General features: G+C 31.9%; 2 protein-coding genes across 2 annotated transcripts; one reads left to right on the top strand and one right to left on the bottom strand.

Moving 5' to 3' along the window:
• Nucleotides 1-534: 534 nt before the first annotated feature.
• On the bottom strand, nt 535-5,203 carry LOC134683246 (E3 ubiquitin-protein ligase TRIM31-like). Its single transcript, XM_063542420.1, has 2 exons — nt 5,175-5,203; nt 535-2,162 (listed from the first exon to the last, which is right to left on the bottom strand). Exon 2 carries the CDS (start codon nt 2,159-2,161, stop codon nt 755-757), a length of 1,407 nt encoding a protein of 468 aa, XP_063398490.1. The 5' UTR covers nt 2,162; nt 5,175-5,203; the 3' UTR covers nt 535-754.
• Nucleotides 5,204-5,428: 225 nt separating this feature from the next.
• LOC134683245 (uncharacterized) lies at nt 5,429-16,785 on the top strand. The gene is made up of 6 exons (XM_063542419.1): nt 5,429-6,046; nt 7,688-7,843; nt 11,247-11,370; nt 12,358-12,534; nt 15,016-15,195; nt 16,369-16,785. Exons 1-5 carry the CDS (start codon nt 5,478-5,480, stop codon nt 15,193-15,195), a joined length of 1,206 nt encoding a protein of 401 aa, XP_063398489.1. The 5' UTR covers nt 5,429-5,477; the 3' UTR covers nt 16,369-16,785.
• Nucleotides 16,786-17,349: the final 564 nt, after the last annotated feature.

The raw sequence follows: 17,349 nt of genomic DNA, 5'->3' as shown, positions 1-17,349 counted from the left end.
AAGCCTTGAATATTTTAGATATCAAGTCAGTAACATAAGCATGATAAGGTTTTGATTAAATTTCATGCAATCTTTACCCCAAAATGCTCATATCTCAATTCCATAGTGATACAGATAATCACATATACACAGAGGCATTAACAAATAAAAGAGTAAGCCGATCCTGATCTACATGTGGCAAGCACTCTTCATGTTTCCAATGTAGTTACCCAGATATAAGTTGGTAGGTCTTATTTGTGATTTAAATGACATGGTAAAGCATGGCATAACCTGAAATACAGGTTACTAGTAATGTTCTGCTGTTTTTGTCAAAGAACACACCTTCTGGCCAATTTTCACAGGTTTTCAAAGGTTTTAGAAGTTGTTTTTTCTTCTTACCATCAGATGATACTATTTGCAATATGCCAGTACTGTATTCTGAAGCAATGTAATTTCCGTAATTGTCAACTGTGACACCGGAATAAGCAATGTCCCATTTCCAGATTGTACTTCCAAGTTTATCACAACATGCAATAATGTCAGCATTAGGCCAAATAAAATAATATGTGTGTTTCCTGTTTCCTCTTTGAAAAAAATAGGGTAGGTAGGTAGGGATTTTTTTTCATTTTACCATTTTTTTTTACATTGAGTCTATGGGAGAGAAATCCTGACTTTAACAGTGCTTATTGAAAAATGACCAAAAAAACTTTAGGGTAGGCTATTTCTAAGCTTAAAATATAGGGTAGGTAGGGAAACAGGAAACACACATGCTTTTTTATTTGGCCTTATTGTTACTTGTGTAACAAAACTTGTCTTTATAAAAAGATATGTAACACTCTTCACTTGGAACATCTACCAGAATTGTTCTCTTAAGATTTCCAAATAAATCAAATTCCATTATCCCTGTTTTCGTGACGAGAACATACAGATTGTCATTGTTGTATGATAAACCAGAACAAGGTTTCCCAACATTTATCTTTTGTTTTACAACACCTTCATCGATATTTACTATGTTTATTGATTGTTCATCACGACAAGTGACCGCCACAGTATTGGTGTGTATCACAGCTAATCCAAACGGAGATTCGCCAACACTGATTGTCTTCAACGGCTGTCCATCACGAGTATAAACTAATACATTATTATTCGTGATATCTGCAAAAATCATTCTCCCATCACTGACAATAATGCAATCTCTTATAAATGATTCATCATCAAAAGAAATCTCTCTTATTAGTTCCAGTTCTGTCTGGTTAATATCTCTTACTACAGTTACCGGAACATTAAGCTGTGCTTTAAGAAGCTCCCAGGCTTCTACTTTAACTTGACAAGGATTTCTGGCAATCTGTACTGTGCCAAAGCATTTCAGGTCGGTTAATAAATGTTTTAGTTGTGAATCAGTAGATAGTTCTAGAATTGACTCTTTAGCTACCTCCTGGTTACATAGAGTTGAAATCCATTCTTGTTCTTCGTGCAACTTTTCACCAACACTTTTTGTTGCTAAAAAGACTTGAACATCGGATAATGTTTCTTTGATTTGACAAATTGACTCTCCAAGACTTTTAATTTGTGTCTCTTTGTCCTTTAATTTTGTAAGTAACTTGTCTATTTCGGATATATTTTGGTCGCTCAAACTTTCTAACTTCTTTAACAAATCAGATTCCAACTCATCCAGATATGTATCAAGCTGTTTTCTTAAAGATTTAATTTCTGCCAAAATGTTTTTTCTTTGGCCTCTCAACTCTTCGATATTTTGCTGTCTGTGAGTTTTAAGTTCAACAAGGGTATTAGAAAGCTCCTTAAGTCCTTTCTCTAATTCAAACAGCTCTGTTGACGTTTTTGCATGATGAGCAAGTTGTTCGATGGGTTTTATACATGTACATTGTTTATGCTTTTCTGGTATACATAGAGCACAGGCAGTGGAATAGTGATCTTGACAAAAAAAAGTTAATTTTTGATGATGTTCTTCGCACTCCATCTTTATTAACGAGGAAACTGATTCCACTTCTGCATACTTACTAACTGGTATGGTATGGTGTTTATTGCTAGCTTTGCTGACTTTGTGGTGTTCCAAACAAGGGAGACATAGTCCATCATCGCAATCAATACACCAGACAACTGCAATTTCTGTTGTATGTCTTGCTTCACACGGGCCACATAATTTATCAAATGATGCTGCCATCCTAAAATATAAGAAATCAACAATTACTAAAACAATAAAGGCATGACAGTGGTCAATCATGATTTATTTTTTAACTGATTTCAATTAAGTTTTTCACTAATACAGTGATCATGGTGATATAATAATTAAAACATCTAGCTAGAGAATTTAATATTTATGTATACTGTGGATTCATATATATATTTGTTGGATACCAATATTCGTGGATTTCATGGGTACAGGTGAACCATGAACATGATGAATTCAAATGTCCAACTAATAACATGACCTTTTTATACAGATATTAGTAAAACCACAAAATCAAATATCCAAGAATACAAATGTATGTAAGTTTTCAGCAATCCACAAATATTGATACCCAAGAAAGTAAATGAATTCCACAGTACATGCAGTATATCAACATGGTAAAGAATTAATAGAAATATTATCCCAAAAATGTTTATTTCGTTTCATTGTGAGAAGATTGCATTCTTATCTCTGTACTAGGGAATCTGCTACACTTGACCCAAGAATATATATGCCACACTTGAACTTTTGACATGATACAACAATCAATATACTTTGTCAATGTTTGTTGCATCAGACATTTCCTCTTATGACGTCAAAATTTTAATGGACCTCCGGTAATGTCCATTTATGGTAGATAGAAAGTAATTAGGCGTTTAAGTGAAACGAATACCCCATATGTGTTTTAAAAGGACCCAAATAACATGCAAAGCAATTTAAACAAGAAAGGTACTCAATTTTGCACCTACCCTAAGTCAGGAGCCTCTGGCGTTTGTCAGTGTTGTTAATTTAAGTTTCTTGTGTATTGTGTATATTTCGAAGTTTACAAATGTAGTATGACGTCCATTATCACTGAACTTGTATTATACATTTTTGTTTAGGGGACAGCTGAAGCACACCTCCAGGTGTGGGAGTTTCTGCCTGCTTTGAATACCCAGGGTTCTTGCTAAGGATATTTGAAGGCTAGTCCAGGGACTCGTCATTTTTGGCCATGGTGAGTCCAACAGCAAGAAGAAAATGCTTAATTGCAATATAATAATTTAAAACTAAAATTGAGAACGGAAATGGGGAATGTGTCAAAGGGACAACAACCCGACCAAATAAAAAAACACAACAGCAGAAGGTCCATGACCTACATTGTACACGACCTAAGGGAGCAATTTAATGACCTTAAATTCATATATATTTTTTAACTTTAATGCTATAAATGATGATACATATATATATTATGTATACAAGTGTGTCTAACTATGTTCAGTTTATCAGTGTTTATACAAAGTATTTCAATCTTGATGCATCTTTGAAAATGGTGAGTCCAGACAGATTTTCATTTTTCATGAGTCCAGGACTCATGGACTTTCCTAAGTGAGAACCCTGCCTGCATTGGTGGCCTTCCACTGTTGTCTGCTCTTTGGTCGAGTTGTTGTCTCTTAAACACATTCCCCATTTCCATTCTCAATTTTAATAATGTAAAAATAATAAAAAAAGTTAGGTCCCCCCTTTTAGATTGAAAAAAGAGCCTTTAATAATGATGTAACAAAGTGGTGAATCCAGGAGGAGGGTTCCAGGGGTTGGAACTCCCCCTTTTTTGGACGATTAATGCATTTGATTCTGAATCACAGGCACCTGTTTTCTATCCATGGCAAAATCTACTATCCCTATATATCTTCTTCTTCTTTATAATTCAGCACTCCATCAACATACTGATGATAATGTGCCTGGCACTGATTTTACTATGCCGTGCTACGTGGGATCTAATTTTTATTTACAGTGAATAATATACAAAAATAAAAATTTCAACATAACCAGATAACTTCTTTTTCTTCTGTTTTTTACTATACATGTACATTTTGGTTAAAACTATATAACGTAAGGGTACCCAAATTGCACCGAGTACCCAAATTGCACCTAATTTTGAAAAAAATAGCAACAAAAATCTTACAAGATTTCCTACATGTCCTAGAGACTAAACAATTTGTATTTTTATGATTTGATACTATGCACGTCTCCCAACATAGGTAAACATATTCAGATATACTCAAAACGTTCACAGTATTTATCAACAGATGGACTGTTTACTGAAAAAACAAAATGTGCGAAAACGTCACCATGCGACGTCATCAAAACGTCATCTTTTTAAAATTAGCAAATACAATATATTACAACTATCCACTGATCCATTTCGTAAAATATGAAGAGTAGGCATGGACAAATATCCAATTGTTAAAAATATTTGAAGAAATTAAACAAAAGCCCGGTTATTAGACTTTTGACGATGTGAATCTAAGCATGGATGCAATTTGGGTACTCCTCATTACAGAATCATGGATAGTCTGGAGGTTGATTCAAACCCATTTTTCAATGACTCAATATGGATTAAAATCTAAATTGGTGTACATATACAATCAAGAAGGATAGGGCTACAAAATAAACACAGGATGGACATTTTTTTCTTGATCATAAAAAAACGTAGGTGAAAAAACTGTCAAAATAGGTGCAATTTGGGTACCGTCACGTTACATTGTGGAAGTAAAAAATATTTATTAATATTAAATATTCGATTTATTAATATTAAAAAATAATATTTAATGTTAATAAATGATTTTTTAATATTAATAAATAGGGAATAAATTCCACAACAGCTTGCCATAAAGTAGAATTATCTTGCCATGGATAGAAAACAAGTGCCTGTGATTTGAATACACCCAGTAATCGCTATTTATTCCATTCTGGATAAGTTCTAAAATTTCACAATTTTTTCATCCAGTTGAAGCTATCTGGGACCCTGTTTAAACAATTTACCATGCATGATACTTTTTAATGTGACATATATACATGTAGTTGGAACCCCCTTTTTTTAAATGGCTGGATCCGCCCCTGTAACCATTTAACAATTCATTTGTATCATTTGTACACAAACACATGACAGACATGAGAACAATTAGTAACTTTAGGTCAGTTTACCTATATAGATTGTGTTACAGAATATAGAAGAAAATATTTCTACTTTGTATTTCGTGCTCTGGGGAAATAATTTCAACAAACCAAACACGTAGGAAACGTATATTTTCCGAAATTTAAAAGTATTGTGTTTTTAACAATAAATAATGATGAGTAACTAAAACCCTCTTTGTTTTCAACTGTAAATCTTACACGTATATGTGATGAGGGTGGAATTCTTGTTTCCAAGAAGGTATTCACAAAATTGAAGGAAAGGTTGGCGAGGTTGTAGATAATGGGGCGACTTTGTCTGGGGCGAATTGGTACTAAGGATAAGTTGTCTTGCTTCCGGTCTAAGAAAAACAATAACATGGCATCTGTCCCATCCAAGTCTTGTGTTTCAACTAAATGTAGCCCTGACACTTCCTCCAACCACGTTGATATTCACTCAAAGAGAAGTCATGATGGCCCAGAAACTACTACCCCCTCCAACAATAACACTGAAAATATTAAAAAGCGTAGATGCAACACTGAGGGCATTTCCATAGAATGTTGCACAAACATGACAAACATAAACACAAATACTTCTGAATGGACAATGCAATGTTTATCAAACTTTCATATCCAAGCTGAAACTGACGCGTCAGAACCATCAAATAAATTGTTGGATGCATACGGAGTATTCACAAATGGTTTATTGCATTTCATAAACAATAAAAATAAATGTGCAAACATTGTAAGCAATTTTGGAGCACGCAGTGAAGAAGACCATCAAAAATGTGATTGTTACAAATATGCAGTACATGATGTATTTAATATCGACTGTCATCACATTGATGAAATTACAGATGAAGACCTCAAGAAGATTAAAACTGATTTATGGATTGATAATTTTGTTGAAAAAATAACTAGTACTAAACAACGCAAAGTGCGTGAAAGGTAACCATGATAACTTTTATATTTGTCTGGGATTTGGAAATTTATGCAGCTGGGTTTTTGTCCTTTTCTCCGACATGTCCCTAATCCAGCCAGTGTTCCCCAGAATGAGGATCTGTCCACCTAATATCATGGTCACCCCCTTTCTATAAAAAAATGAAAAGAAGATGTGATTTGATTGTTAATGAGACAACTCTCCACAAGAGACCAAATGACCCAGAAATAAAAAACTATAGGTCACCGTACAGCCCTCAACAATGAGCAAAGCCAATGCCGCATATATATATAGTCAGCTTTAAAAGACCCTGAAATGATAATTGTAAAACAATTTTAATGAGAAACCTAACAGCCTAATTAATGTAGTTTGCTCTCTTTCACATTCACACTGGTACCCTATTTAAAAAGTTAAAAGTTTTACGTGGTAAAATTGAAAAATTATAGTAAGAGTTAAATTTCAAAAATGAAATGAAAGATTATTATCATGATCATCATGATCATTATTGTTTTGAAATAAAAATGATATAATAACATGTTCATGATGTTGGAAAACGAAAACATTTTTCTTTTAGAAGGTTTTGACGAAATGAAAATAATTTATAAATATTGTCATGATGATTAAAAGCCAAGTTCATACATCTAACATTGTCTAACATTGTCTAACATTGTCTAAGAATTGTAACATGTGTTAAACATGTTAAAGGAAAGTAGGGGATATTAAACATTGTTAACCACTGACGTTATAAAAATGACACTATGCAGCAATCATGCAAAAAAATAAACAGTTGAAGTTGAACCATGTGTGTGTCAACAGCTTACATAATCATTCAAATTGAAATCATATGCATGCATATTGCATGTATTGTAAATGAAATGAGCACTGAAATATTTATTGTTACTTTGTACAATACCTTTTTTTTTTAAATGTACATGATGTACTGTATAACAAAAAATCTCAATAAGACAATCTTATGTGCCTAAAACACTTTTCTGGATTTATCTTCATCAGGAATGCTTAAATCTAAAAACATATCATGCAACATGAATTTGAATAATATTTTAATGTTAACTTAGATCAGAACTGAAACAACAATCATGATTTTCAAACTCCAAAAAATAATACCAATGAAATTACAATGTACATTGTAGCTTTGTAAATACATATTTTTTTTGGTGCCAACTAAATGACTAACAGTTGTCATTAATATCATGAATATATATATATACATTACATAATTTACATTTAGTAATTCACTATCTAATAACAACATTTTCACAATTTTTTATTCATGAAAAAATAAATATTTTTATGTATAAATATACATCTTAAAAAAATATATATATATATGGTGTTTCAAAAGTGACAAGTATAGGTAGGAGACACATGATAAATCAATCTAAAAATCCTGGCTCTGCATCTACAGTAAGAAGGAACCTATCTGTTAAAACAAATTATTTATTAATTCTTTTTATATCTGCATGAACATGTAGTCCTACTTCTTCTTGGGTGGGGATGTATATTCTAGACATAAATAGAGAATGGAAATGGGGTATGTCAAAGAGACATGAATCCGATCAAAAAATACTAAACAACATGCCAGTATTAACATGGTTAATGAAACTTATTATTTTTTTTTTTTTTTGTAGAATTTGTAGAGATTTATCTAGGCAACTTAACATGTTTAAAAGGCAGCTTATCTATATGCTTAGAAGAAGGAGAGGAAATGATTTGAAAGAAATATCTGAAGGAATGTATCAAGAATTATTTGTTTCATTTGCACGAATATTTGGCTTAAATATTGTGTAAGTATTGAATTAAAATGTAGGTATCACATGTGATATCTTCATTCGGTTTCATCAAACAGATTCAGAAAAGATTAAAAAAAAAATGTTTGAGTATTTCATGTTCATGTATTTGACACAGTTACATACATGGCCCAATAACACAGTTATTTTGTAGTGCATTTCTTTAAGACAATAAATTCATATTAAAAAAATCGCTCCTGCTGTATCTCAAAAAGACTTTTACAGTGGTGTACTACAAATGTACATTGTACTATTGGGACAAATAATATCAAAATTATAGAAACTTCTACCAGCTTCAACTCAAAATATTGACAATTCTGTGCTAAGGGGTTCTAAAATTCAGTTTGACAGCTTTAGTTTAGACGTACTAATGTTTTACCCTTTTTAAATGGACCTAATCACTACTTAACATAAAGATTCAGCAAATTTTTTTTAGCATGAAATTTCATCCCATTACTTAATATTTCTTGCATTAGATATATAATATATAAATAAATTGAGAAAGTGTATCAAATAAAAAATGCAAGTTATACACTGTTCACACAAGGGACTACATGTATATTCGTAGACAACTAAAAACCAAAGGACGATAACTGTGTCCATGGACGAAATGTATTATTCAGTAACATAGTAAACAAATAAAAGCTATGTATATTACCACCTAAATAGATTTCTACTGGAAAAAATTTATGACAGAAATTGTTTCAAATTTTGTTTAATTTTGTTTTTTTATGCTCTTACATGTTATTTTAAAAAAAAAACTACGGTACCAGTGGCAGATCCAGCCATTTTTAAAAGGGGTTCCCAACCCAGAGTAAAGGGGGGTTTCAACTATATGCTCCCATTCAAATGCATTGATCGTCCCAAAAAAAGGGGGGGGTTCCAACCCCAGGAACCCCTCCCCCCTGGATCCGCCACTGGGTACATACAGTTAACAAAACCCTAAAAGGTAAGTTTATAGGTAGGCAACATAAAAAAAAACTATTATTAGGAAAGTATTTTTTAGTCCAAAAATTATAGGTTCCAGCAGCTCTTTGCACAAAAAAAATCTTAAAGAGTAAATATACTTGTTATAGTCCAGTCAAACTAAGTTTGAACCTCAAACTTATTGCAACAGAAAATGTTTTAATTCTCATCTATAGCATTCAGCCCCAAATATACACAGAAAAAAAGTCCCATAAAATCTAACTTGAGGAAAACTCAAAATCCACATTTTTCAGTTCTTATGAAAAATTAACATTGGAAAGGAAGATAACTCCGCAAAATGAAGTTTTTATGCCCCACCTACAATAGTAGAGGGGCATTATGTTTTCTGGTCTGTCTGTCCGTCCGTCTGTCCAGTTTCAGGTTAAAGTTTTTGGTCAAGGTAGTTCTTGATGAAGCTGAAGTCCAATCAACTTGAAACTTAGTACACATGTTGCTTATGATATGATCTTTCTAATTTTAAAGCCAAATTAGACTTTTGACCCCAATTTTAGTGTCCACTGAACATAGAAAATGAAAGTGCGAGTTTCAGGTTAAAGTTTCTGGTCATGGTAGTTTTTGATGAAGTTGAAGTCCAAGCCACTTGAAACTTGTATACATGTTCCCTATGGTGTGATCTTTCTAATTTTGATGCCAAATTAGATTTCTTACCCAATTTCACAGTCCATTGAACACGGAAAATAATAGTGCAAATCCATGTACTTTGGACACATTCTTGTTATTGATATTTCTGCCTTTTTTGCAGAGTTATCTCCCATTTCAATGCAAATCTCCATAGGAATTTTAAAATCATGATTTATTGATTTCCTCAAATTAGATTTTTAAGACTTTTCTCTGTGCATATTTGAGGTATATAATAATGCTGAAGATTTAAACTTAAAAATCTTCTGTTGCAATTATTTCAAGGTTAGGGTCAAATATATTCAAGATTGCCTGGACTATTAGTCATACATGTACACAGTATTTTAATCGTAATTAAGAAATAATTCCTTCATGTCATGCTCTATGCTCATTTTAACATGGGTAGGCATTATATTTGTCGATATTTTACACTGAGCGTTAGCGAGGTGTAAAATGTGGTCAAATATAATGCCTACCCATGTTAAAATGAGCATAGAACATGACATGAAGGAATTATTTCGATTCTAATAGGACAAATGCAGTGTTTTTATAGGTCGAAGCGTAAGAAAATACCATTAAAGCGTTTGGCTTTTCCCATTTCCTCCCCTAGGAGCTTGTGCAGTTCAATTCATATTTGATAAGTTTAAAAACCACGAGCAGGGTAAATATATGTTGTTTTATATAAATATATAATAAAAGTTTATGCTAGCTGCTTAAATGTTTACATTTTAAAGGATAACGATGGAAATGACGTTTATATACACAGTAAGTTCGTGCGCATGTGTCAAACATATTTTTTATGCTCATTAGAACACGGCTTTGTTTACAAAGCGTAATAAGGACGTCATATTAGAATCTGTTGCTTTTCTTAACATGATTGTACTTATCTGCCTACCCTTGCCAAAAAATTCTTTACCTATAAAGTGTGTCTCATCACACCTTCGAAAAGACTTCCGGGTTTGTTTGAGCTAAGCTAGGCTAATGTCTAATTCATTAGTCCATTTTGAACAATAAAATATGTTTAAACTAGAGCTAAGCAAAATATATACTATTTTTTCCTTCATATACTATAGAGTGCATGTACAACATGTACAAAAGATGTAGTGTCTTGTAAGAAAATATTTCGGCAACACATTGACCAATTCGCCGTTTCAGAATCTATTGCATTCTGGGTAATATTTTCAAAATATTTCAAAAGCGTACACCAAAGCGTCGTGATTGGTCAAAAATTTCAGAAACAATGGATATTCAATCAATGATGTGACGTTATTTTCATTTTGGGGTACGAACAATGAAATTACCCATGCTTCTTTAGATTCAGAAACGGCCAATTAAGATTAGCATTCATAAAATGGATGTGGCATTATATTTAATGGTTGAGTGTAACCTATACATGTAGCTATATCCCAGGTTAGGTTGAGTTACATTTCTTCATAACAAAATTAATGTATCATGATTATTTTTACATAAGAAGATGTGTTATGAGTGTCAATGAGACAACTCTCCATCCAAGTTACAATTTGTAAAAGTAAACCTTTATATATGTAGACCAAAGTACTTCAACACAAGGCCTTGGCTCACACCAAACAGTAAGCTATAAAGGATCCAAAAAATGACTAGTGTAAAACCATTCAAACTGGAAAACCAACAGTCTAATCAAAATAATAAAAAACAAGAAAGCACATAGACAAATGACAATAACTGAACAGCAGCATGTTTATAGAGAAAAGGTGACAAGGGAATCAGTTAATGAGTTATCTATAGATCACCTTGATGATTTTATAATTTCTTGCAGGAGTGGCTCAAATGTTGATCAATACTCATTAAATATTAACGATACAGATATTGTTGCCATACCAAATGGATTGATATGCCATCCTACAGATGTCAATGAGGACAAGATATGTGCTGTCATTAAGGTAAAACAATAACTTGTAATATTATTATATTTTTCATGTTGCTGCAGACATTACTGATACATTTTGTTGTACATATATACATTTAATGGACATATAAAAGAGAAAATGTGGTATAATTATGAATGAGGCAACTCCCCACAAGAGAATAAATTTAAATGACACAGAAATTAATAACTATAGGTCACCTGACAGCCTTCAACAATGAGAAAAGCCCATACCACATAGTCAGCTATAAAAGGCCCTGAAATAAAAAATGTAAAACAATTCCAATGAGAAAACTAACATCCCAATTAATGTATAAAAAAATTAATGAAAAACAAACAGGTAACCCAGCAACAAGTGACAACCATTGAATAACAGGCTCCAGATTTGGGACAGGCACATACATACCGAATGTGGCAAGGACTGACATCATAATTGAAAGTGCAATGTCAGTTGTGTATATGCAGGAAATAAAAATGGACAAAAATCATTTTAATAAGTGTCTTCATAAACCATGTTCACAGACTGGAGAATAGTCTCTTTAGATAAGGTAAGCTGTCTCAAAAAAACAGTGTAAGCTCAATTTCAGACATCGTGAAAAAAAATTAGCATTTTTTGTGTACTGTAAATCAGAAATTATTGCCTGCATTTATTATTGTGATTTTGTCATTTTAGACTTAAATGCAATTTTAGCATGTTTAGTTTTTGCGATTTGAGAAAAATCCTGTTTAATTCATATAAAATATTTCAAAATGCGAAATTTAAATTATTGCGTTTACAACTCATTCGCATTTTTTGCAATAATAAAAACCTCACATTAATTTCTCAATTTACAGTATTTTGTTGCACACTCACAGTATTTGATGGACCAAACACACATTTGACAGACCAAAGAATAGAAAAAGTTAAAAAAAATCTTGTACATGTATGTAGCATAAATCATATTTTACATTTGAATTTTACTACCACATATTCAGCAGGAATTACTCTTTTTTTCATTTACAGGTGAAGAGGTACAGAGAAGATGGAGGCAATGATTTGAGAAGTTCAAATAATGCATGTTATGCTCCACACATTGATTCGTCCTTGAAAGGTCAACTTGGTGGACAGTTCCTATGTACTTTACCATTCTCTGTCTTTGGAAATAATGGAATGTATGGATTCCTTGTACAAGGAACAAATGTAAGTCACAGACATCCTTACAAAGATAAAAATGAAGTGTATTAGGGGGTGTTTAATACTGTAAACCTACTAAATTTGGCGAGCTATTTATTTTCGCGTCTTTCGTGTGTAGAAAAAAAACGAGTAATTAAATCGTCGCGAAAAGATATAACTTGGGGTTTCCCTATCAAACTGCATAAAGTAAATAATAAAATCGCGAATTTAAATCGCCGCAAAGTTGACTAGCTGGGTAGAAACACGAAATACAGTATCCGCAAATATAAGTTGGTTGAATACCTATGAGTGTCTTGTACGTTTGGAAAATTGAAGTCACGTGTGATGATGCCCAATCAACATGTTTTAGGTCTAAATCAAATTTTTATTTCATATTTAAAGATTTTTGATATATTTTTCTTTAAATGAACTTTATCTTATACTTAATAGAAAAATGCAATTAAAAAATGGAATCACCATTCATTTAAAATCACAATCTGCCTTTGAAAGAAGCATACATTTTTGTTAATTTCCTTTTTAGCTCACCTAAGTGAACTTTTCTCATCACTTGTCGTCCGGCGTCCTTAAACTTTTACAAAAATCTTCTCCTCTGAAACTACTGGGCCAAATTCAACCAACTTACCCACAATCATCATTGGTGTATCTAGTTTAAAAATTGTGACCGGTGACCCGGCATACCAACCAAGATGGCCGCTGTTTTTGGTTATTATCTTGAATATTACTATAGATAGAGATAAACTGTAAGCAGCAATAATGTACAGCAAAGTAAGACCTAAAAATAAGTCAACATGACCAAAATGGTCAATTGACCCCCTAGGGAGTCGTCGCCCTTTTTAGTCAATTTTTAACAATTTTCATAAAATTTGTAAATTTTCACTAACATATTCCACTGAATCTATTGGGCCAAGTTCATTATAGATAGAGATAACTTCAAGCAGCAAGAATGTTTAGAAAAGTAAGATCTACAAACACATCTCCATCACCAAAACACAATTTTGTCAGAAATCCATCTGTGTCCTTGGTTTAATATTCACATAGACCAAGGTGAGCGACACAGGCTCTTTGGAGCCTCTAGTTTTCTGTTGAACTAAGGCTCTGTGTTGAAGGCCGTACTTTAACCTATAATGGTTTACTTTTTAAATTGTTATTTGGATGGAGAGTTGTCTCATTGGCACTCACACCACATCTTCCTATATCTATATAATAGGAGAAAAAGCGGTAATATCGAAATAAAAAAAATAACTAAATCGCCTCAATTTTACAATTATTTAGTTTATGTAAAGCTTAAAAACAACAATTAAAAATATAGGTCACCGATGAGTTATAAAAAAAATTCAATTTTAATGCAAAACAAAAATGACATTTTTGCACCAAAGGGAGATAATTTGGAGCTTTTTCAATAATATCTACATTTTAAAAGTCACTTGGGGCCAACACGAATTGTTTTTTTATGAATGATTTTTGTATCATATATGAAAAAGTAACAACTAATTAAGGTAAATATTAAAATTTGTAATGAAAAATAAATGTTTATTTTTTTTTCTGAAAATCATACCCCCGAGCCTCCTTAAGGTGAAAGTAATTATCGCCTCCATGCACTGCATTACAAATATGAATGTTCCTATGGCCACATCATGGTTTTTATGAAAATGTTCACCCAACAGAGTCTGAATTTTAAGCGCAAAGGTGATATTAATCAAAAAAAAATTCCCACTCACATGGAAAAAGATGTACAATGGCATTATACCATGTAGATTCTGGGAAAGTTTCATTGTAATCCATGTAAAAGTTGTGAATGAATGATATGAAACTGAAAAGTCTGTATTTTAGTATGAAAAACCACAGAAATTATTCTGATTGAAAAGTAAAACAGGAGCTGCATAGTGTCATTATGTGGTTATTACCTGTTTTATAGAAAGAGATGTAGATTAGAGATGCACACATAATATTAACCAGAACAATTTGTTAAGATTATAAAAATTTTGTTGAAATCTCTTCACTAGTTTAGGTGAAATTGCACGAACTGATAAATGGATTGATGGAAGGACACCTCCTTTACTATATATCTCCATTTCATTAGGTAGGGGTATGAAAAGGTGAAATTGCCTGAACTGTCAAACAGACAGATGGAAGGACATTCCCTTTACTATATACCCTGACTTCATTATGAGAGGGTAAGGAAAATACGTAGTTTTGGGAGCATACTTTTAACTTGTAAAATTAAACTTGTTTAATTATTTGTTTAGGTAGGAAGATGTGCATTAGACCGTTGGTTTTCCCGTTTGAATGGTTTTACACTAGTTATTTTGGGGCCCTTTATAGCTTGTTGTTCGGTGTGAGCTAAGGCTCCGTGTTGAAGGCCTATAATGGTTTAATTTTTGAATTGTTGTTTGGATGGAGAGTTGTCTCATTGGCACTCACACCACATCTTCCTATATCTATGTGTTGTTTTCTGTTTACGAAAATTATTTAATATACTCTTTTCAGGTGACACTGACATCTTTTAAACCAGAGGATGGATATTATACAGATTTATGTGATGGAAATTTGCAGAACAAGGGAGCAGTAATATTATACAGCAAAGAATATAATCTTCTTAGAAAAGAAGACAGAAGACAGTTGGTACAAACATTCTTAGACATGGGCAAATTACTAGAATATTTCTAGGTAAAATAATTGAATTGATTGCTTTTGACCACATTTAGTTGTTAAAAAAAACTTGATACTAAAATAAGAAGAAAGGATACAGTAGGTCATTTTCATCAAATCCAGTCTGAAAACAAAAAAGTTTTATGCCACATTTACTCATAAAAAAAAACCTTGATTCTCAATTGATAAACAATCATACATTTCTCTGTTTACCAACTCAGAACTGAGCTTACAGTAAGAACAAAAATATGATTCATGCTTTCCATCTTTTGTTGAAGTGATCAATTAGGATCTAATTTTAAGTAATATAAACATAGGGAGACTTATAGATCTATAGACATGAAATTAATAGATTTATGGCATCTTGTTATCTGGTTCATGACAAATTGATTGAGATTTAAATCCAGCATTTTAATCTGCATCTACACCCTATTTAAAAATGTCCAGATGAGACAGTAAATGAGATACAAGTTAAATTGAACAATTGGAGTTATCTCGCTTTGTACTGATTTTTTCCTTTAATGTAACAAGTCCTTTGTTTTTTGGAGGGAAAAGGGGGGGGTGAGTTCCAATGTTTTTTCTTTATTTATGTCATTCATAACCAGACTTGCTTAAAAAATGCTTTAGATGCAGCAAAATTTGATCATTGTATTTTTTTTTCTTTCAATTCATTCAGACCACAAGGCAAAGTAATAAACATTTTAAGATTTGAAAATACTAAAAGACTAACCATCCCCAAATGATTAATGATTCAGACAATGCATATACTGTTAAAAAGTCAAAATGACCATTTAGTCTAAGATTCACTATCTTGTGATGTTACAGAATCTTTATGCTGCAATAATATCCGTAACATATTGTGTCATAATTGTGAAAATTTTATTTGATGAAATAATCAAATAGATATATTATATATTTGGTTTTTAAGTGTGCATGTACATATATGAAGCTTACTGAAGATTCATTAGGCAAAAACTGTAATGCACTTCTTGATAGGGGCATATAAAAGTTGATAACACAGTTATATTATTTTCTGTACTAACACAGTTACAGCATGAAGAGGTAAATAATTTATATAATTAGAAATAAAACATTGAACCAAGTTTTTATAAACGATTGGATAATACAAAATTGTAAAATATCAATGTGATGACCTGAGAATAATAATAAATTCTTGCTGTTTTATTGCAGAAAAATAATCCTGTCAATCATTGAACATTCAACATGTTTACTGGCAAATATCTAGCAGTTTTATTTGTGGATTTCTTCAATGGAAAGCTTGAACCATTTGCTGGAGTAGCTTTTGTAAGAAAAGGAAAAAAATGGTCTTCAATAAATGCATCAACTATGATGGGGTAGAAGAGAACCCTGATTCAAGCATTGGACAAATCATCCAGTAGATACAGATAATATAGCAGTTTAAGATCCAGAATCAGGCAACAGTGGCAATGACAATATAAATGAGACTAATAGCAGCAAAGAAATGTCAGGAAGATGCTTCTGTTGCAAGAGAACAACATGATTAGGAAAATTCCTCCCAACCTTTAGATTTTATCAACTCTGAAAATCATCTTTATGATGATACACAACTATTAACTACATGATCAATATTTTTTTTACTAAGAACACCTATGCTAATACTGTATTGTAAAACCATATTGCAGATAAAATTTAAAATTTAGCAAATATGTGGTTTTGGAAAAATATATTTTGTTTTTGAGAAAAATTGAAAAAAATAATTTGTTCAGAGAAAACAAATGTTCAAAGCAGAAGATAAGTGATTTGTTGTTAAATGAGTCAAAATGTTGGTTTTCATTTAAAGATAGTTCTTTGTATTTATATATTTACATTATTTCCTTTTTAGTTTCTATTTAGTAATTTAGAATTATATTTAAGGCAATAACGGGCTAAAAAGTTATAAAGATTTTTTTTATTGTTGAAAATAGTAAATAAAAGCTTTAAGGGCATACGATACAGTAGAGATCCCTCGTTGATTTTTTCTTAAAATTTTGATAGAAGGTAAATTTCAATGTGTACTTTGCAAATATGCCAAGAAAAAAGTACCTTCATGACTTACTTTTTGAGATAATTTGGTTCGAAATTTGCATATTTGGAGAAAATCCCTGTAATGTCATAAATTATGACTTTTAAAGAAAGTAACAATACTTTTGA

Source organism: Mytilus trossulus, chromosome 9 (assembly GCF_036588685.1).
Source record: "Mytilus trossulus isolate FHL-02 chromosome 9, PNRI_Mtr1.1.1.hap1, whole genome shotgun sequence".
NCBI classification, from domain to species: Eukaryota; Metazoa; Mollusca; class Bivalvia; order Mytilida; family Mytilidae; genus Mytilus; species Mytilus trossulus.
This window is presented reverse-complemented; position numbering and strand designations above follow the sequence as displayed.

Excerpts from the sequence above, each read along its gene's own strand:
- LOC134683246 (XM_063542420.1), bottom strand. The coding sequence starts at position 2,161 with ATGGCAGCATCATTTGATAAATTATGTGGCCCGTGTGAAGCAAGACAT.
- LOC134683245 (XM_063542419.1), top strand. The coding sequence starts at position 5,478 with ATGGCATCTGTCCCATCCAAGTCTTGTGTTTCAACTAAATGTAGCCCT. Across the intron at positions 6,047-7,687 it reads CAACGCAAAGTGCGTGAAAG|AATTTGTAGAGATTTATCTA; the intron begins GTAACCATGATA and ends TTTTTTTTGTAG. Across the intron at positions 12,535-15,015 it reads TCCTTGTACAAGGAACAAAT|GTGACACTGACATCTTTTAA; the intron begins GTAAGTCACAGA and ends TACTCTTTTCAG.